The sequence below is a fragment of the Rhineura floridana genome, chromosome 11, assembly GCF_030035675.1.
Source record: "Rhineura floridana isolate rRhiFlo1 chromosome 11, rRhiFlo1.hap2, whole genome shotgun sequence".
NCBI classification, from domain to species: Eukaryota; Metazoa; Chordata; class Lepidosauria; order Squamata; family Rhineuridae; genus Rhineura; species Rhineura floridana.
In genome coordinates this window covers 50,359,257-50,381,609 of record NC_084490.1, presented here as the reverse complement: position 1 = coordinate 50,381,609, position 22,353 = coordinate 50,359,257, and the positions used below count along the sequence as shown (strand labels likewise).

The 22,353-nt window shown below is 44.0% G+C and overlaps 1 protein-coding gene across 4 annotated transcripts in view; it reads left to right on the top strand.

Annotated features, from left to right (window-relative positions):
- The window catches only part of CASC3 (CASC3 exon junction complex subunit), a 47,429-nt gene extending 27,538 nt beyond the window's left edge, over positions 1–19,891 (top strand). For 2 of the 4 annotated variants that reach the window (XM_061590215.1, XM_061590214.1), the window contains 7 exons: positions 9,940–10,004; positions 10,540–10,651; positions 12,088–12,186; positions 13,263–13,492; positions 16,165–16,287; positions 16,458–16,501; positions 18,385–19,891. In XM_061590215.1, the coding sequence (XP_061446199.1) occupies positions 9,940–10,004; positions 10,540–10,651; positions 12,088–12,186; positions 13,263–13,492; positions 16,165–16,287; positions 16,458–16,499 (671 nt within the window). In that variant the 3' untranslated portion in view covers positions 16,500–16,501; positions 18,385–19,891. Of the gene's footprint in view, positions 1–9,939; positions 10,005–10,539; positions 10,652–12,087; positions 12,187–13,262; positions 13,493–16,164; positions 16,288–16,444; positions 16,502–18,384 lie in introns of all 4 variants that reach the window. The other 2 variants (XM_061590216.1, XM_061590213.1) reach the window with 2 other exon arrangements.
- The last annotated feature ends 2,462 nt before the right edge of the window (positions 19,892–22,353 follow it).

Below are 22,353 nucleotides of genomic sequence, written 5' to 3'. Positions count from 1 at the left end.
CATACGCACCAGGTTGTAGGCCCCTCTCAGGTCTAGTTTGGTGAAAATGCGAGCGCCCCGCAGCTGCTCTAACAGTTCTGGGATCAGGAGCAGAGGGTAGCGATTCCGAACTGTAATCTGGTTGAGGGCGCGGTAGTCATTGCACAGCCGGAGTTCCCCACATTTCTTTTTGACAAAGAGGACAGGGGCGGCTGCAGGGGACGTGGAAGGGCGAATGAACCCTCGGCGCAGGTTCTTGTCGAGGAACTCTCTGAGGGCTGCCAGTTCGGGTTCTGACAGGGAATAAAGCCAGCCCACGGGAATCTTGGCTCCGGGGAGCAGGTCAATGGGATAGTCGTAAGGACGATGGGGCGGCAACTGGTCTGCCTCTTGCTTCCCAAACACATCTGCGAACTCCCGGTACTGTTCCGGTAAGGCCTCGGGCACGGAGCTTGCCTCCTGGGTCATCAGGATGCGCTCCTTCGGCCTCCAGCAGTTGGCTTGGCAATGGGGGGATCCGAGGGTCAGTCGGCCCGTGGACCACTGGATGATGGGGTCATGCCGCTGGAGCCATGCCAGGCCCAGCACGACCGGGAAGTGGGTAGAACTGGAGGCTTTCCTCGTGCTCCCCCAGGGCCATGTCGAGCGGCACTGTCTCCTGTACTACAGGGCCCAAGGCGAGAAGCCGGCCATCAATAGTCTCCACCAGGAGGGGGTGGTGAATGGGTTGACTAGGAACCCGGTGGAGCTTGGCAAAGGACACGTCCATAAAATTGCTGGTGGATCCTGAGTCCAGCATGGCGGGTACTTGTAGGGTCCCCCTTCCGGGGACTGTCAGTGCGATCAACACGGTCAGATGCTTGGGCGGTGAGGAACTGAGGTGGCAGGCCCCTTGAACCATGAGGGTGCCCCGGCTCAGGGGCCTGTGAAGGCCGGGGCATGGGCGTTTCCCGAGGCAGGGGCTGTGGGTCGTTTCGCGGAACACTGGGCTGCAAAATGTCCCGGGGTCCTGCAATACAGGCAGAGGCCCTGTTGCCAGCGTCGCAGCTTTTCGGCCGCAGAGAGACGTGGCCGAGCCCCTCCCAGCTGCATCGGTTCTGCCGGGGGTGTAGGGTCCTTGCTGACAGGCTCCAAGGGCCCAGCCACTGGGGCTGATGCTCTGTAGACTGGCCGGGGTCGGTTGGCAGCATGCCTGCTTTCCAGCCTCCCGTCAATCTGGAGACACAGGCGTATGAGGGCTTGCAGGGTTCCAGGGCGCTCCACCCTAGCTAGCTCATCCAGGAGCTCATCTGACAGCCCCTCCTGAAACTGGTCCATGAGAGCGGCTTCGTTCCAGCCCAGGGTTTGTTGCAATAGACAAAAGTCTGTTACATATTCCCCCAAGGGGTGTCGGCCTTGCCGCAGCCTGCGTATCCGGCGGTTGGCTGTGGCAGATTGGACTGGGTCCTCGAACATAGCCTTCAGTTCTCTGGTGAAGGCGGCTAGGTCATTGAGCACGGGGCTCCGCTCGAGGAGCAGGGCATGGCCCATCTAGCTGCCGCCCCGGTGCAGAGGTTAATCAAGAATCCCACCCGGGTCTTATCATCTGGGAAAGCCTCTGGGCGTAACTCCATGAAGAGCTGGGCCTGGGCCAAGAAGGCTGAGAGCTGGTCGGAAGCCCCAGTAAATTTCTCTGGGAGAGTCACAGGGCACTTGGCTCTCCCTGTAGGGAGAGGGGGTGGGGCTGCTGCTAGCTGGGTTTGCAAGCCTTGGACAGCCAACAGCAGCTGGTCTACTTGTGAGCGTAGGAGCAAGTTTTCCTGCTGGAGTTGCTCCATGGTCAGCACTTCCCCCACTCCTTTGTTGCCTGCTTTGTTTGGGCTGACTGCAAACTGTCAGCTCTACACTGCATCAGCAGTGTCAGGGGGGGCTGGAAATTCCTGGGTCTTTGGCAGGGAAGGAAAGTCCTTAGCCAGCAGTCGGGTTGTAAATCTGCCAGGCCTATCCGAAGCGTACTTGCCGAGTCAGAAGTCCAGAAGCGAGGTCAGTGGAGGTCCGGGATCAATTGCCAAGGAGGTCAGTCAAAGAGATGCTGCAGGGAAACTAGGTCTACACAAAGCCACGCCTGACGTTGCAGTCAGCAACAAGCTGCAGCCAAGGTGTACCTTATAAAGAGCAGGATGGACAGCAGGTGTGAGCCCTCAGCGTTTGGGCCTTAAGGAGACAGGCCTGCCTCTCTTCTGCCTGACCTTCTGCTGTCTACGTTCTGCAGGTGAGGGGGAGTATCCTGTTCACTGTCTGTGTCTGGCTGCAGGGCCTCTGCTGTCCCTGGGGTGCTCTGCAGCTGAGGGGCAGAAGGAGCTGGATTCTCAGGAGGCTCCTCCGTGTCTCCTGCTGCTCCTGGGTCTGCTGCTGTTACTCCCGAGTCGTCCTCATCTGAGGAGTCCTCTGACGGGGCCATGACACTATTCTTCTTTGCCTAGCCCTTCTGTCTTCCCTGCTCTTCTTTTTAGATCGGAGTAATTCAACCAGTGGTAACCAGAGTCCCTTAAGAACATAAGAAGAGCCTGCTGGATCAGGCCAGTGGCCCATCTAGTCCAGCATCCTGTTCTCACAGTGGCCAACTAGGTGCCTGGAGGAAGCCCGCAAGCAGGACCCAAGTGCAAGAACACTCTCCCCTCCTGAGGCTTCCAGCAACTGGTTTTCAGAAGCATGCTGCCTCTGACTAGGGTGGCAGAGCACAGCCATCACAGCTAGTAGCCATTGATAGCCCTGTCCTCCATGAATTTGTCTAATCTTCTTTTAAAGCCATCCAAGCTGGTGGCCATTACTGCATCTTGTGGGAGCAAATTCCATAGTTTAACTATGCACTGAGTAAAGAAGTACTTCCTTTTGTCTGTCCTGAATCTTCCAACATTCAGCTTCTTTGAATATCCACGAGTTCTAGTATTATGAGAGAGGGAGAAGAACTTTTCTCTATCCACTTTCTCAATGCCATGCATAATTTTATACACTTCTATCATGTCTCCTCTGACCCACCTTTTCTCTAAACTAAAAAGCCCCAAATGCTGCAACCATTCCTCGTAAGGGAGTCGCTCCATCCCCTTGATCATTCTGGTTGCCCTCTTCTGAACCTTTTCCAACTCTATAATATCCTTTTTGAGATGAGGCGACCAGAACTGTACACAGTATTCCAAATGCGGCCGCACCATAGATTTATACAACGGCATTATGATATCGGCTGTTTTATTTTCAATACCTTTCCTAATTATCGCTAGCATGGAATTTGCCTTTTTCACAGCTGCCGCACACTGGGTCGACATTTTCATCGTGCTGTCCACTACAACCCCGAGGTCTCTCTCCTGGTCGGTCACCGCCAGTTCAGACCCCATGAGCGTATATGTGAAATTAAGATTTTTTGCTCCAATATGCATAATTTTACACTTGTTTATATTGAATTGCATTTGCCATTTTTCTGCCCATTCACTCAGTTTGGAGAGGTCTTTTTGGAGCTCTTCGCAATCCCTTTTTGTTTTAACAACCCTGAACAATTTAGTGTCATCAGCAAACTTGGCCACTTCACTGCTCACTCCTGATTCTAGGTCATTAATGAACAAGTTGAAAAGTACAGGTCCCAATACTGATCCTTGAGGGACTCCACTTTCTACAGCCCTCCATTGGGAGAACTGTCCGTTGATTCCTACTCTCTGCTTTCTGCTTCTTAACCAATTCCTTATCCACAAGAGGACCTCTCCTCTTATTCCATGACTGCTAAGCTTCCTCAGAAGCCTTTGGTGAGGTACCTTGTCAAACGCTTTTTGAAAGTCTAAGTACACTATGTCCACTGGATCACCTCTATCTATATGCTTGTTGACACTCTCAAAGAATTCTAATAGGTTACTGAGACAGGACTTTCCCTTGCAGAAGCCATGCTGGCTCTGCTTCAGCAAGGCTTGTTCTTCTATGTGCTTAGTTAATCTAGCTTTAATCATACTTTCTACCAGTTTTCCAGGGACAGAAGTTAAGCTAACTGGCCTGTAATTTCCGGGATCCCCTCTCGATCCCTTTTTGAAGATTGGCGTTACATTTGCCACTTTCCAGTCCTCAGGCACGGAGGAGGACCCAAGGGACAAGTTACATATTTTAGTTAGCAGATCAGCAATTTCACATTTGAGTTCTTTGAGAACTCTCGGGTGGATGCCATCCGGGCCTGGTGATTTGTCAGTTTTTATATTGTCCATTAAGCTTAGAACTTCCTCTCTCGTTACCACTATTTGTCTCAGAATTAGAGAAGCTTGGCTAGTGATAACTGAAGACCTTTCTGCCCTCCCTGCATCTCTGTGACATTAAGAATACCACCCACTCATTGCCAGAAGTTGCAACATCATCACAAAATACATCTACAATATATATTTCAGTCATGCTGAAATCCCCATTGTTTATCTGTAGCTACTAAATATTTGCCTAAACTGAAAGTTCTGAGAGCACCCAGCTGTGAGTGAAAATGCTGTTCAGCAAGACATCTCTTCTGTGTGATTTTGTTCTGATTTGTCCTACTGATAATATTCTTCAGTTATTCTGAGAAATTTCGGTAAGACAAAGAGGCAAAAGCAGTTTCTCACTTCTGTAGGGCCCAGACTGATGAGGACTTTATATATCAAGCTTCCTACAGTGTTTAAACATCATGCTTGCTATTGCTGAACACTGCCTACACTTTTAAAGCTCATCTTTTTTTAGTATGATGACAGATACAAACATTGATTTTAAATACGCAAAGCTAGAATTCACAAAGTCAAGCTCTGCATTGTCTTGAGGGGGAGGGGGAGTATATGAATAGCCATGAGGGAATATCTACAGCTCCATAGTATATGAAGTGCTCTTTAATAGATTACATAGTTGGTTAGGAGAGAGAAAAGCTGGGCTTCACAGGATGTTAGCGTAAGAAGGGTAATAGATCTCTACAGTAGAGCCCCACTCATACGGCAGGTTACATACTAGGCCCCCGCTGAAAAGCAAAAAACTGCCAGAAAGTGGGGCCCTATTGTATTCCAGCTGGAGTGCGGGGAGCTTGTGCGCTATAGCTGATCACTGTCAGCTGGAGCGAGCGATCAGCTGGAGCGTGGGGAGCTCCAGCTGCCACGCTCCAGCTGACAGGGATCAGCTGGAGCATGGTGGCTAGAGCTCCCTGTGCTCCAGCTGATCGTGCACTACAGCTGGTCGCTGTCAGCTAGACCGCAGCAGCTAGAGCTTCCCGTGCTCCAGCTGATAGCCCCGCCGGCGCTGCCGTATTAGCGGGGCCCTACTGTAATAGGCTCAGCCAACTGAAACCAGGATCTGCTCTGAAGGCATGTTAGACCACCAACTTGATTAAGCTAAGCAGATTTCACTCTGGCCAGTGCTGGCATGAGTGACCACCTGCAAAGTACAGTAATACCTCGCATTAACGTACTCAATGGGACCAGAGCGAGTACGTATACCGAAAATGTCCTTAAAGTGAAGCACTACCTTTTCAAACTTTTTTTACCTCTCCTTCATGCAGAGCCTCAAAGCCCCGCGCTAAAGCCTCTGCTGCTGCACTGCCGCGCCTCTCAGCTGATTGCAATCGCGCCTCCCAGCTGATTTGCGGTGGCGTGATCGCGTCTATTTCCATCCCTGCGCGCTAAAGCCTCTGCTGCTGCACTGCTGCGCCTCCCAGCTGATCGCAATCATGCCTCCCAGCTGATTTGCGGTGGCGTGATCGTGTCTATTTTCACCCCCACGCGCTAAAGCCTCTGCTGCTGCGCTGCGTTTCTGGAGAAATACAGGCATATGGACCACGTACGTTATAGTGAGGCGACGTTAAATGAAGTGACGTTAAGCGGGGTATGCCTGTACATGTATGCCACCCTGGGTTCTATGACAGAAGAAAGGCAGGATATAATGTAAGAAAATAAACTTCTGGCAGAGATGGTCAGTTCTGAGGTAGTTGGTGCCCTTGAGCAATGTTGGCTTCACATTCTGAGCACTTGTGTTCTGTGACATAGCTTCTGTTCAAAATCCAAGAGAGATGTAACATTTTAGAGTGTGACATTTGTATTTCATTTATACACTTGTGATAATGGCCATCAGGGAACAAATACAGTTTGTTTGAAGGGCCAGTTTGGTCTGTTGGCTGCTTCTTGGCCACTCCTGTTTTATCAAAATTGCATCTGGGCTTCTATTTCATTATAGACCTGGTCCTGAGCATTCCTCTGGAATAATTTGATATCAAATGTATCTTTTAAATTATTGCTGCACTCTGCATTGGACTATTCCACTTTGCAGTGCAGCAAAACTATGTAGTCTTCTTGATCTGTGGCTGTATTGAGTGATCTTAGGTCAAGTGGTGACCTTGCACATGTTGAAATTCCATGCTTTTTTGACTTGTTGTCTGCCACACCTTTCTCTTCCCTCTCTTTTCCTCACCCATTTGAAAACCTGGCCACTGGAGCTTGTTCACGCATGTGTGCTCACTTCTTTGTATGTGTGAAATAGCTATAACATTAATCACCACAGACAGAATGATCATATCACTTAATGCCACTTCAGGTGCAAAAAAACTTTGTTCGTGAATTCAGCTAAGAGTCAAATACTGAGAGAGCATACATAGGAATTGGGCCTTGGAAGTAGAAATATTGGCTGCAGAATTTAGTCATTCTTGGTAGCGATTTTTGGGTTTCTCTAGGGCAGATTTTGAGTAGGTGTAGATATACTTCCATCTATCCAAATACTATGCCAGATTTCATTTGAGTGCTTTCCAGCTGGGCCCCTCCTTTTTTATTTGGCATGCAATGTGGAATATTCAGAACAAAATTAATCACCTGAATAAGCTGCCTATTCAGAAGAAAAGCCACAGCTGCTAGATGCAGAATTCCTCAAAAATTGGGTAATACAAGCACATTCTTACTCTATTCGGGCTTCACAGTTGAGTCTTTATTTATGCCCATTTCTATCCTGTTTGTATTGTAAGGATTCTAAATGGTGCAGTATACATAAAATCACAAAGGCTATTGAAACAAATTTTACAGTTGCAACAAATAATATCAGAATGGAATTGGTGAAGTGTAGTGTTTACAGAAAATATATATATTATGTTTTGTAAATATCTGCAGTGATTATGAATACACTTGGCTCAAGTCTTAACTCAACTCTCATGAACTGTGCTTGGAGGATAATAAGCTAGGGGAGTGGATTCATAGAACCATAGAATAATAGAGTTGGAAGGGGCCTATAAGGCCATCAAGTCCAACCCCCTGCTCAATGCAGGAATCCAAATCAAAGCATTCCCAACAGATGGCTGTCCAGCTATCTCTTGAATGTCTCCAGTGTCGGAGACCACTACCTCTCTAGGTAATTGGTTCCATTGTCGTATGGCTCTAACAGGAAGTTTTTCCTGATATTCAGTTGAAATCTAACTTCCTGCACCTTGAGCCCATTATTCCATGTCCTTCACTCTGGGACTATGAGTGCTTATCTCCCCTCAGTCTTCTCTTCTCCAGGCTAAACATGCCGAGTTCTTTCAGTCTCTCCTCACAGGGCTTTGTTTCCAGTCCCCTGATCATCCTTGTTGCCCTCCTCTGAACCTGTTCCAGTTTGTCTGCATCCTTCTTGAAGTGCGGAGACCAGAACTGGATGCAGTACTCAAGATGAGGCCTAACCAGTGCTGAATAGAGGGGAACTGGTACTTCATGTGATTTGGAAACTATACTTCTGTTAATGCAGCCCAATATAGCATTTTCCTTTTTTGCAGCTACATCACACTGTTGGCTCATATTCAGCTTGTGATCAACGACAATTCCAAGATCCTTCTCACATGTTGTATTGCTGAGCCAATATCCCTCATAACTGTGCATTTGGTTTCTTTTTCCTCAGTATAGAACTTTGCATTTATCCCTGTTGAATTTCATTCTGTTGTTTTCAGCCCAATGTTCCATCCTATCAAGGTCCCTTTGAATTTTGTTTCTGTCATCCACGGTTTTAGCTGTGCCCCCCAATTTTGTATCATCTGCAAATTTGATAAGCATGCTCTGTACCTCCTCATCCAAGTCTTTAATAAAAATGTTAAAAGAGCACTGGGCCTAGGACCGAGCCCTGTGGTACCCCACTCATTATTTCCGCCCAGTTTAAGAAGGATTGCAAGCCAGAAACTCTTTCTGCAGGCACTGTTACATATTTCAAAACTCTTCCCTGTGATCATTGGAGCTACTTATTCTCTCTTTTAAAAGAAGTTGAGATTTGCAGGGTGACAGTTCCACCACTGGGAGTGCATGGAATGTGTGGAATATACATGTATTTGGGCTAGGAAAGTACTAATTCAGGATGGAAGCAACTGTAATCTGCATAGGAAACTTGATGGGACTTGCACCACAACCTGGGTGGACTTCCTTGTTTACTGTGTGGGTCACCTTTCTTTTCCAGGTGTTGTGGTCTGGGCTTGCCAGCACTTATTAAGAAAATAGGTGGAAGGGGGATAGGGAGCATAAAACAAATAATTCAGCCTTGCTCTGATGTCTTCCTGGGTAATACTTACGCATTCATGTACATAGAAAGATGATGTCTGGTTTGCATCCCCCTTCCACCAGCAAAGATACCCTTGGTTATGTTAGCTGCTCAAGTATGTGTGTGTGATTGATTTGTACTTGGCAGGAGTCGTGGTGGATTAGAAGGATTCCTAAGATAAAATAACTCATTTTGATATTATTGTGTCTTTTTTACTCTGCTCAAAAATTGAAAACAGAACCTTAAGACTTAAAGCAGTGTGGGGCAGCCAGTCAGAGGCTAGAATGAGATAGTCATGATTGAGCAAGGGTTGTGTTGGTGTAGTAGGATTTGTGGTAGATTCTTGTTTGTTGTGACTGGATTCCCTCCCCTCTATTGGTCTACCAAAATCAGCACAGTAAAGTGAAATGTAGATCTAGTTCACACAAACAGCAGATGAGATCCTAGAACAAAATTGGTTTTCTGTTGTTCTACCTCATATATCAGCTGGAGGATTGCATGATTTGAATGATCCTCTCCAAAAAAAAGAAAAAAAAGAAAATGCCTCACAGCATATACAAATCTACTATATTGGAGAGAAGACAAGGCTAGCGATCGTCTCCCTGACATCTAGATTTCTATGTGCCTGAATCTTTTATAAAGAGAAGCATTCACTTATGTAATCCCCTAAGGTGGTATAGAACTGTATCAGTTTCGTCATTTATTTATTAGATTTATATCCCACCCTTCCTCCCAGCAGGAGCTCAGAGCATGTATGTTTACATGTGAACTAGAAGTAAAATTTGAAAGGAGTTGGAGTGCAACTTGATCTTGCTGTGGATAGATTTTTTACTTAGGTTAACTTGTCAAATTTATACTCCACTCTTTATCTCAGGGGCTTGAGGTAGCTTACATAGGCAACTTCCCAATCAAGCACACCCTAGGTACAGATCCAGTTACAGTAGGGCCCTGCTTTACGGCGCTTCGCTTTACAGCGATTTGCTAATACAGCAGTCGCAATTAGATGCAATTTAGTCTAAGCCCCACTCATATGGCGCTTGTTCCGCTTTTACGGCAGTTTTGGGGCATTGCATGCCATTCTGTTCAATGAATTCAGCTTTACAGCGGGGGTCCGGAACGTAACCCGCCATATGAGTGAAGCACTACTGTACCTCCTTTTTAGCTGGAGAAATTGAAGTGTATCATAGGTTTTCTGGCCATGCTGTGGGTCTCTGTCAACATGAACACCATGTGGCGACAAGCCAGGTCTCATGCCAAATGACATAAATCTGGCAACTTTGGGGATGGCGAGCTTTTTGCACATCTTTCTGTTGTCTCTGTACGTTAGCAAGTATCTGTTCTCATTTTCATCCCTACTGAGGATCTCCCTAAACCTATTACCTCTTCCTGTTTTCTTCCTAATTCTAGTGTGAAGTTGAGTAATAATCAGTGTTGGTTTTTCCCCTGTCACTGCTGTCCCAACAGGTATTCCTAACCAGATGCACATTGGAGCAGCCCCACCCCCCCAGTTCAACAGGATGGAGGACATGGTAAAGTCCCATGTTTCTTTCATGCTTCTCAAATGGTGGGTCTGACTGGCAACCAGAGGACAGGCAGAGGCTCTAGAACTCTCTGCGGCGAGTCCCCACAGCATTTGGGAAAAATTATGCAACTTGAATCTAGTTGAGTCTTTGTAGTTGGCCTATCTTGGCTTGAGACTGAGTTGATTGGATATGTTTTGCAGAGAAGGGAGAATAGCTTTTGACATAATGGGAAAGGGCCAAAGGTGTGTTGCAAGAAATGAGCTTGAACACCACCCTGCACTAGGAATCGGCAGGGTAAGGCTTAAGTGGTAAAATGTCCTTTTAGCTGTTGCTTTTTATTTAATTATGAGGACTAGAAGCCTAATGTGAGCTTAGATTCTCAGGATTCTGCAGAAGCTACTCTTTAAGGAGACATAAGATGTGAACAGGTCTTTAAAATGGGAAGATCCTGATTTGCAGCCAGCAAAGCTGCCTGGGAGGAAGAAGGATATTTCATTGTGACAATCTTCTATGAACTGTAGATACGATTGTACTTTTTCAGGGTGTTCAGGCGGGCCGTGCAAAGCGTTACTCAACACAACGTCAGAGGCCTGTCCCGGAGCCTGCTCCACCAGTGCATATAAGCATAATGGAAGGGCACTACTATGACACACGTGAGTGTACATTGCTGCTTAAGGATGTTTTTTCTGCCAATGTTGGCCAGGTTTTGTAGTGCTGGAATGGGCTACAAATAATTTATTCAGCCCTCCATCTAGAGCGATTGAACCATTCACTCAAGTAAAGTAGATTCATGTGTACCAGAATAATGGGGGGAAAGGATATCTCATGAGGCATTTGAACACAGGCTGTTGCAAACACCAGGGGCACTTGCCTCCAGTGAGCTGGCAAATGGATTTGTGGAGGCCTGGTATTTGCCACTGCAAAGCATGCAAAATACATCAAAGAACATAAGAAGAGCCCTACTGGATCAGGCCAAGGGTCCATCTAGTCCAGCATCCTCTTCTCACGGTGGCCAGCCAGATGCCTGTGGGAAGTCCATAAGCAGGACCTAACAGAACTCATCCCACTTGTGATTCCTGGCATTTGATGTTCAGAGGCATGTAGCTTCTGACAGTGGAAGGAGAACATAGCCATCATGGCTAGTAGCCATCGATAGCCTTGTCCTCCATAAATTTGTCTAATCCCCTTTCAAAGCTGTCCAAGTTGGTGGCCATCACTGCCTCCCCTGGGAGCGAGTTCTGTAGCTTTACATGCTATATGAAGAAGTACTTTATTTTGTCTGACCTGAATCTTCCAACATTCAGCTTTGTTAGCTTCTGGTATTATGAGAGAGGGAGAAAAACTTCTTACCTTCCACTTGCTCCACACTATGTATAATCTTATGCAACTGTATCGTGTCCCCCCTTGCCTTTTTTCTAAACTACGAAACCCCAAATGATGTCACTTTTCTTCATAGGAGAGCTGTTCCAACTCCCTGATCATTTTGGGGTTTTTTTTTCCTGAATCTTTTCCAGTTCTACAATACCCTTTTTGAGGTGAGACTACCAGAACCTACACAGTATTCCTTTCTTACAGAGAAATATCAAAGCACAGATCTTGCAAAATTTATTTCATCAGTAAGCTGCCTTTCCTAAGACAAGCTTTGTCAGCTTACATAGTATTATTCTGTTGATTTTCCTCATATCAGCCCTATGAGATAGATTAGACTGAGACATATCAACTGATCCAAAGTTACCTAGTTCATTTTTTTAAAAAAACAATCAGCAGTTCACTAAACAATATGAAAACATATTTTTTTGAAAACAAACGATGACTAATTAAACAATATGAAAATGACAAAACTTTTCTTTAACCTAGTGTACTTCATGGCTGAGTAGGGATCTGAAGTCTGGTCTACCCATTCCAAGTTGAGCACTCACCTCAGCACCATCTCTAAAAGCTGATGTGGCTGAACTCTGAATGATTTAACGTGTTGCTTCCCCTGCCCTGATGGAAACTGTGGCTTCTTTTTACTAGGTTTCCAGTGTGTTACTGCTAAACTATCGATGTCCATGGAATAAATATTATGTTCAATGGTTTATCGTTACAGTACAGTTCCAGGCGCCAATCTACACCCACAGTGAGAATCCTGCTCCACTGCCTCCCCAAGGGGTGATTGTTCAGCCAGAAATGCACCTCCCCCATCCAGGTAGTAACTTGCTTCTTGCAGCTCCTCCTGTCTACCCATTTCTCTCTCATCAAGCATATGTGAGTTCTGTGAGGTGAAGATGGGTAGAAAAGATCATAGGGCTAGCATATAAGGTTGGTCTCTACCTTAAATTTGCATTCTGGATACTGGACCAAAACAAGCGTGTTTTATCTCTCTTCCCCTCACCCGTTGCTTTATGATGCCAGATGTCTGCTTCATTAGTATAAAGCTGCTCTCATCTGTAAAAATTTGGCAACATGTTGAAGACTGCCTATTCCATTTTGCTGCATTGAAAACCCTGCTGCAAAAGACAAAAATTCAAATTAACTTTAGCTAATTCAGTGATGGGATAGGGACAAGTGTGGATGGGAAGATTTGTTGTTTTGCTGTTTCCTCTGCAGATGAAAATGTGAATCTTTGCAGCTGTGAATATAAATCAAAGCTTGGAACTTGGTTAACATGGGACTACGGTGCTTTAATAGCAAACTCCCCCCCCCCCAATTTGAATTGCCACAGGTTTGTTAGGGCCATTCATAGGGTGAAGAAACCATATTAGAAAATTATTAATTCCCATTTGGAGGAGAAGTACATTCTGAATTGGATGATTCCTCCCGTCAGATTCTGGAAGCAAGACTTAACCTTTGACTTCATTGGTATAGGGATGCCATGTCCACTTCATATCTGGGCTTGGACAAGACAACAGGGTTTCTGGGACTCAGCTAGTCTTCGCAAGGCCCATGCCCAGCATTCTTTGAATCCTTCCTTTTCCTCTCCCCTTGGATGCCTTTTCCTTCTGGGTAGGAAAAACAAAATATGAAACAGAAAACTTTTAAGCTTTATTGGATTTAAGAGGAGAAACTTTCCAGGATTAACAAGCAGAGAACTGGGACGTTGCACACAAATGCTCCAGATAAGTTGTTGACATTAGGGGGTAGGCAGATGAATTCTTCCAGCAAAACCTTTCTATTAATGGTGCAGAGATTGTCAAAACTGTAAGCTGCTTCAGCACCCTTTTCGTGTTCTCTTTTGATTTCAGAAGCAATTGTCTGACTTTTCTTGTCTGCTTTCTCTACTAGGGTTACATCCACACCAGACACCAGCACCTTTGGCAAACCCTGGTTTATATCCTCCTCCAGTCTCCATGTCCCCTGCACAGCAGCCACCACCTCCTCCACCACAACAGCTGCTAGCACCAACCTACTTCTCACCTCCTCCTGGAGTGATGAATTTTGGCAGTCCTAGTTATCCATACCCTCCAGGGGCACTTCCGCCACCCCCACCTCCCCATCTCTATTCCAACACTCAAGTAAGTTTGTTCTGGCCTGGGCTTTAGTCTTTAAATGTTGAAATCCAAAGCGGCAGGTGGCAAAGAAGCAAAGCACTTGTGGGCACAGGTTCATCTACTGTCAGAGCATGCTTTGTCCTGTTGTTAGGGCTCAGGCACAGAGAGAAGTATATGCTCCGTGATGTAGTGCCTGCTTCTCACTATTATAACAGACCAAATCTGTAGCACATTGGACACTCCTGGGGCTCCTCTTGCTGGTAGTTGTGTTGTATCAGAAGCAGCTAATCCAAGGTGGACAAACACAAATGGATTTTTGATAGAACATCTTTCTGGCTGTGGAGGCAAGACTGAACTTGAACTGTCTCAGAACAAACCATGGAACACAACATTGCTGTCTCCATGTTTCTTCTGGCATTGGCCTCATAGTCTGGTGAGTAATTTACAAATCCAGTAGAATTAATAATAGTTGAACTTTCTGTTACCTAAATTCCTTGTAACAATGTAATTTCATAATGTTACCCTGTATTGTGTTAGCTGTATTCTTACAAATGTTTTGGATGCCACTACATTGTGACCACTCTGGAGTAATGGAGATACACATAGCATCCTTGCTTTTCATAAAAGTTAATTGATATGAAATGGGGAGCATGCAAGTGGATTGTAATTTCCTCTATCCAGTCCCTCCTTGCAGCTGTTGTAAGCAGAGTAAATGCAGCCCATGGAAACCAACAGCAACCTGACACACTGTGACAGAGTGAATGATGAAGATTTTGTGTCCCTGCAAAGCAGTAGATCCAGTGTCAGTTTCTCTTTTTCCCACATCCTAAGAAGGTGGAAGTTGTCAATTTTGATGTGTAGGCTAGATCAAGAGCACAATCCCTAATCCACCCTACCCCATTGATGCCATGGAATTTAGAGGAGATCTGTTGGCAGAGGGTTTGAAGGATTGTGGTAATGAATGAGCAGCATTCTCCTGCTGAGGGAGAGGTAAATCTCATATTTGGAGGTGGAGGGAGCCTAGCTTTAGTAGAGCAAGAATATTTTTAAATCTGTTTTCTTTTAGAAAATGTATGAGCTGCCCTTCGGTATAATCTCCCAGGGTGTCATACAGTTAAAAGAAAAAAACTATACAATAAAATTCAGTAATAAAACAATATAGAAACAGCAGCATCCATTCAGTAAGCCAAGCCAAATCATACAATAGCAATTAATCACCAGTGTTTAATTCCTAAGCAGAAAAACAACTGGTGTGTGTGTATGTGTGCCAGGTGAGCTTCTCTGGGGAGGGCATTCTACATGCAAAGTGTCTCAGCCAAGGAAGCACCCTCCCAGGTCATAACCTGCCTAATACCAGATGGCAATGAGACTTGGAGAAGGGTTTTGGGACATTCAGGTGGTAAAAGGACATTTTTCGGGTAACCAGACCCCAATCTGTATAAGGCTTAATAGGTAACAGGTAGCACTGGTTTCTTAGAGTAGAAAACAGAATTTGGTTACAATGGTAATGTGTAGTTAAATGTAAAAGTTGTACATTATACAGAGCAGTTGTACAGGATATGCTGTAAATGTGACCTAGTTTCAGTATTTCAGCTAGGAATCTAGAACTTATACATTACATAGCATGCAAATTAGCAGACTTTAAAGTTCTATAATTTATAGAGTAGCAATATGCATAAGAAGAAATGGGGAAATGAGTTGTACGTGGAGATACCTTTAAGATAAAGGCTATCCTAGATCCAACTGAGCAGATGTGTATATCCTAATGTTGTGATTAAAGAAAGCCTTTACAAAGTACTGCTTGTGTGATATTAGTGTAACCCCACCCCTGCTGAAAAAAATAATAGAATGTTAGCTACCAATATGCTAATGCAGCTAAAATGTTATTAACAAAGTATTAGAGACTTAGTATATTTATACCCCACTTTTTTCCATCATAGTCCTTGAGGTTCCCAGGAGGTCCCCCATCCAGGCACTGATCACTCATAGACTTAGGCTGCAATCCAATACACTGTACATACTTACCTAGGATTAACTCCCATTGAACACAATGGAGCTTACTTCTGAGCAGACATGTATTGGATTGCAGCCTTAGCTTCAGCAAGGTAGCTGAATTGTATGATCTTTGACTATGCCCTGGGATCAATGGAGATGTGATAAAATCCTTCCCATAGAGGAATAAAGCAGGATCTGGTGATGAGTTATGTTGATGAGCAAGATCTCTACTGTAATTAAGGATGCAGGAAGAAATTGTTACAGCAGTCCTCAAACAAATATGTGGAAATGTTTTTATTTTGGGGAAATCTTCATTGGTAAGTCTTAGCATTAGTATAATTTTTGTATATAAACAAATGGTTCAGTGATTAATTAACATGCATGCCCTCCTGTTTAATGGTTTGTTGATACTGTAGTTTTTTTGTTGTTGGTTGTCACCTGCCCATAGGACATGTTGTAATGAGGGGAAGGCTAAAAATATTTTAAATAAAGTCAGCTTCCCGTAATTTGACAAACAGCTGTGTGTTTTCTTTTTAAGTCTTTTAGATGTGTTTCTGTTGCTGATCTACATCTATTTTGCATTTTGGTTAGGATGTGTGTATATATGTGCATAAAATATAAATGACATCTATATAGTAGAATAATAATAATATAAAATACTTTGGAATAGACAAATTGTTTCCTTTAACTTGGGTTTGCAGGCTCAGGCACAAGTATATGGAGGGGTCACCTATTACAACACAGTCCAGCAGCAAGTGCAGCCCAAGCCTTCACCACCCCGAAGAACTTCCCAGCCTGTCACCATCAAGCCACCCCCCCCTGAGGTATCTGTCACTTACCCTCTCCTCGTTTGCTCTGTGTAATCATGTGTGCTCCTGTGAGAGGGAGTTCACCATTCAAAAGACCCTTAACCCAGAAGAGTGGTTTGTGAAAGTGGGAAATCTTCACTTGTCTTTTGTTCTGATATGTTGCAAACTCTAGATTCTCGTTGCAGGTTGTAAACAGGGCTCCAGTTAACATTTCTAAACGCTTTTGAAGGTGAGCTTAGAATTAAGATGAAAATGACATGTGGACCCTGTTTAAGAAAAACAAACAATCCCACCGATAAACCCAAACTAAAAATTCCATCTTGTTAATTGCAACTTCACTATATATGAGAAATTACAACTAAGCTGGCTGCATTTTCTGTTTTGTTAAGTCTAAAAAAATCTCAACACCTTGGTTTAGAATAACCCCTGTGGATTGCCTCTTTATTTTGAATATTTTTTTCTGGGTCAGTGAAAATGCCATTTTGAACAATCATACCACCAAAACACTATGTTGAAATAATTAACAAACAGTTGTAAAAAAAAGTAAGCAAAGCTGAGCACTCCCTTTTCAAAGAAATATAGTTGGAGGGTAAATTGTATCCTTAGTACCTTTGTAGAAATCCCAGCTCTCTTTTAGGAAACACAGATCTAGATTGTAAACTCCCAAACCTTCTGTAGACAATCAGAATTATTTTATAGTCTTTCTATGTTGGTTCCTCACATGAGGCCTGTTTCATGATCAGTTTACACCTTTGATTTTGCTAATTTCGTATTTGATGTGAATTGAAAGGCAGCAATTGCTGGCAAGGTTAAGGTCTTACAACCTGCCACTTAAAATGCTGGGGAAAACGCGTGTATTAACTTTACCAGCCAGAGGTTAAGTAGCTACTGTTAACTGTACTAAAGAAACAGGCCTGACTCTCATTTGAGGGATTGTATCACTTCAAACTGTGGTTGGGGGCTCACATGATGGAATGCTTCTTCATCCAAAAACATTCCCTCCATGTGGACAATGAGCATGTCATTGAAGCCTGAGGTTTTAAAAAAAAACTTTTCCCCAATAATGCTAGTTTCGGAGGAATATTTTTTTCATATTGAAGAGCATTCCACCTTGTGGTCTCCACCACCTGCAGTCTGAAATGGTATAGCCCAGACACAATGAGAACAGTGAAAGAGAGAGTCAATACAGGAATATGGCTAATTCAGAACTTATGGACCATTAAGCTGCTTATTCTCATGATAACCTTCCTGAATAACTGACCCATGAAGGGAAACGTTTGACAGGGGGAGTGCTTTGCTTGAAGTAACAAATTTAGACAAGATCCCCTGGGTTATCTAGTTCAGGGGTGGACAGACTTCAGGCTTGTGAGGGGTCATTTGTTTTTTACTACAAACCTGAGATCCACCAGTCGAGGCCTGGTGCAAAAGACATACACATAGAATTAAACAATTCTGAGCCACGGAGTTTGTTCTGAGTACCAGAAATGAACAGAGCTCGCGGCCCTTCCACACAAAAAGACAGTCTTGGTCCCTTTCCCTGCTATTTTCATTTCAGCAATATAATGGGGGTGGGGGTATTTCATTGGTATTTTTAAACAGTTGGAAGTCAGAAATACTGATCTACTTCAGATCATCCAGAGATGTGCCAGTAGATCCCAGTCTACCTTCTGCCCATCCCTGAGCTGTTTTAATCTCTTGGCCTCTTGGTAATAGTGGAGTTGTTATAAGGTACAACAAAGTTGTTATAAGGTACAACAAAGTTGTTATAAGGTACAACAAACTACAGGGTTGTGCATATAGTAGTGAGAAGACTTGTGGATGGCCACTGGAAATGGTATTGTTCAAGCAGGAGGTGTTCAGGGGAGTGATCAAGACATTGGTCAGATCTTGTTATCCCAGTAAACCATGGCTTGCACTAACCATAATTTAGAACCCAAACTATAGTTAGACCTTCCAAATGGTAGTGTCATGGTAAATGGGTAAACTAGAGACAAATGGAACAGTCTTGGGTGTGGGGTTAATGCAAAGAACTCTTTCTTGATCTGATGTAGAATTACTAATTACTGTTAATGCTAGGACTCTGCTTTCTTTTTCCTCCTTGTTTCTATCTAGGACAGCAGGAATGAAAAATCCAAAGAGAGGAGCAACACTTAAGGACTCTGCATTTTGGTGGTTTCAGTAGAGTACCAGAGCTGGCACCTGTAGCAGGCAGAAGGCAGCTCCTCTGTGTGGAGCTTCTCCTCTCTTTTCCCTTGGTAATGGGTGATGCTCATGAATGTGGCCCCTTCTGCTATGCCATACTATGTCAGTGTCATGACTGGGGCCAGGTTGCCCATCAGGAGGGCATCAGCGAAACCACATAACTTTGCAGTCTCTCTCTCTCATCTTGGGACAAAGAGACTGTACAGACATTGTTGGATGTAAGATTTGACTGCTCACTGAGAAACAGTTCTCCTCATTCTATTCCCTTCTACGTCTGACTGTTTAGGTGTCAGAACTAAAACTGCCCAACTTTTTCTTATGTTAACTTTCCCACTTGAAGAACCTGACATTGGCTTCTTTCTATTCTGTTTAACAGGTTAACTTTGCCTTAGTTGCGTGAATGTGTTCTCTTTGGCTGACTTTGTTCAATAATATGATTTTAAAAATAAGTCATACTAGTTGTGCAAACTCTTGTTAGTTTCTTGAATTGAAATTATAGATGAATCTGGGAAAGGGTCATCTTGTCTGAAAGCAGTTGTCGTCTTTTCTGTTGCCACTTCTTTCTTTTTAGGTAAAAGACCTTAATTGAGAATGAGCCCCTGTGGCAGTTGTCTGCTGATCTTTTAAATGTGAGCTGTCCCCATCCACCACCTGGAAAAACAAAACACCTTAAGTATGTTAGGGTAACCAGCAGGCCCATCTGTGTGATTAATAGCCTGCAAACATCATGATTTGGACAACCCCTATTTCTAAAGAAGGTAGATATTCTTCTGCCTTTTGAAACAACACTGATCCTTCAGAGCTCTTGAAGTGATGCACCACAGGCTTTCAACCTGTTTGCCTGCACTTTGCGGCTTAGATTTTGCTTGCCAGACTGCATGGCTTCCACTGAACCCCTGCATTTTGTATGTATTTTTAATTCATCTGCAAAACTGCACTAGGAAGGCAAAGCTCAAGGGGCCTGCCTATAGCCACGTGATGGAGCAGAGGTAAGTCCTACTCAGAGCAGACCCATTGAAATTAATGAACCTAAGTTAATCATGTGTATTAACTTCAGTGGGTCTACTCTGAATAGAACTAGCATTGAATACCACCCAAAGTGTTTAGCGCGACACTGACCCTGGCACAAGGTTTCCTGGAGCCATCCCAAGCCTGTCTGCATTCTTCATGCATGTGTAGGTTTCTACTTGAAATATTGGCCTGTCTCTCCTTTTAATTTCCTTTTAATTTGATAACCCTTCTAATTTAATTTTTAAAAGTACAGCTGGCATTTGAAGGAAAATCCCTGTATGTTCTAAATGTATTTGTTTTTCCTCTGCCTTAAAGTTTGAAATGTATCCATTTAACATATCGAAATTTTAGACCTAATGACACTGTGATAGCTATTTTTTGTTAATAAATATTTTTTGTTCCTGTTCTTCTTATAGTGCCCTTCTTATGATATTATAGTTATTTGATGGATAGATGGTAGATGGGAAATTCCATAGCTCATTAGCAGAACATCTGCGTTGTATTCAGAAGGTCTCGGTTTCAAATCCCCAACTTTACCAGGAAGGGTTGGGAATGTCCCTTGTCTGAAGCCCTGGAGAGCCACTGCCAGTCGGGGAAGAAAATACTTAGCTAGATGGGTCCAGTGGTCTGACACCTGCCTAAGGCAGCTTCCTATGTTAGAAGTTGACTTAATGGTAGTCTTCTACTTCATGTGTCTTAAAACCAAATTTACATAGCCAGGTTTATGTATGCTACCCTATGGTCCAAAACTGGCAGGAAAATATATCTTCATGTGTTTTATTTGGTGTAATTTAGTTTCCAACGTTCAGCTGTTCTAAGAATTTGGCAAGGGCCAGGTGTTGGCAAAGAGGCAATAGAGATTAAGGACAAGCAGATAGAACTGTTTGAGGTGTGGTTAGGTAAAGATGATTCTGGGGAAGAGTTGTTTATGATGTTATGATGTACTGGACTTGGAGGCTCATCTGTTACTATTTGAAAGACCTGCCCAACTGCTTTTCTAAGCCTTCTGCTGCATGGGCTACTTGCATATCTGCTCACGTCCCTCTAAAACTCAAGGAAAATACTTGACATCTTTGATAAAAACACACCAGAGGTGTTTGGGGGTTTTTTTTGGAAGGGGTCCATGCATTCTATACATGTACCCAAGCTATCTGAATGAGCATGAGGCTCAGCAGTTAGAAACACAGAGTTAACTACAATGGAGAAGGGTATCCTTGAATGAGTTGTTCCTTCCACTCTCTGTGAAAATCAGACAACTGCCAGCCTGTGGGAGAGAGCCTCCCCCAGTTCCAGCCCTGTCTAGCTCCAAGGGACAAAGTGTTGGCAGAGCTCCACTGAACTTTTCAGTTTGCCTATTTCGATTCTTTTATCTTCATTTCTTGTTAGGATGGAAAGAAAGGTGGTTTTTAATAATCTGCTGCGGCAATTTAATCAAACCACACTGCAGCTGTAATGTTTTCCATCCAGGCATTTGTCACTAGACATTTTACAGGATTCCTTCAAAAGGGGTTTGGGAAGGTGCAAGCAGGAACCCACATGGAAACCAGAGCCAGAGAACAAAACTCCTACTGGGAGGAAGGGCGGGATACAAATTAAATTAATAATAATGATAAAAAAATCCTTCAGCAATCTGACTATCTCCTCACAGTCCCATGTCCAGGCTGAGTCCTGGGGGAAATGACTGCAAGACAATGTGCCTCAGCAGAGCAGGGCTATCATCACAAGCGGACACACACCCACCCCTTCTGGGGCTTATGGAGTACCCAAGATGGGAAAGGTAAATGGTGGGGAGGCAACATAACTCCCCAGGGATCCCCACCCTCATTATTGATGGTGCAAATCTGTATCCTGAAATCTGCTGCAGGATAGACCAGGTCCTCATCAAGGCCCTGATGCAGGACCAGCAGCCCTGTTGTCTTCCCCCTGTCCTCTGCTGGGTAGAGATCCAGACAGCCTGATTTGCATACTATGCAAATTATTTACTAATTATGCAAATCATGTTATGGCTTGGGAAATGCCCTTGTCTCTTTTCCACCCCAAATCTCCTTTTCCAAATTTGCTTAATAGCAAAAACGGAAACCCAGCATTTCATACATGTTACATAGAAAAGCATGTATTTAACTTTCAGAAGGCTAAACAAAAATGAATGTCGTTGTTTACTGTAAGAAGTCAAAGGATGCAGTCTGCACTTTCTTGAGAGTGCGCCCCACTGAACCCAGCAAGACTTAGTTTAAGAGTAAATGTGCATAGGATGGCACTGTTTCTCTAATAAAATAACCCTCCGCTCCCATGCATGTGCTGCAGCATATGCAACTCTCCTGCATAATCTGACCTTCCTTTTCTTATGCATGGACATTCCTTACATTATTTCTCAATATATGTACATTTTGTCAATGCTCTTTGTTAACATTTTGATATCTAACCCTTATATTAAGCTACTAAGCTTTATGAAACTTTATCTAGCCCTATTAGAATCTTCCTTGTGTACTTTATTTTATGTTGGGGGGCTAGGACTGTCATAGAGAGAGAGATCTAGGATTAGGAGTGAAGGGAGAAGGGCTGGGGACTAGGAGGAGGGATTTGAAAGAATCGAATAGCTCAAACTCCCAAGAGAGGTCTCTCAGTCTTCTCCTTACTGCATGGACTCCAGAAAGGAACCTTTGCACCTTCTCACTCCAACTGAAAGTGTTTACCCAAAGACTAGTCTGTTGCATATTTGTAGGACCTTTCCTGCAAAACAGAAGCAGTGGGATGACCTTTTATTGGACAGGGGTGAAAGAAATTTCATCCATTAATAATTTTTAAAAAACATTTTTATGATTTATTTATATACCACTTATTGCGCCAAAGACCCCCAAAGTAATGAAC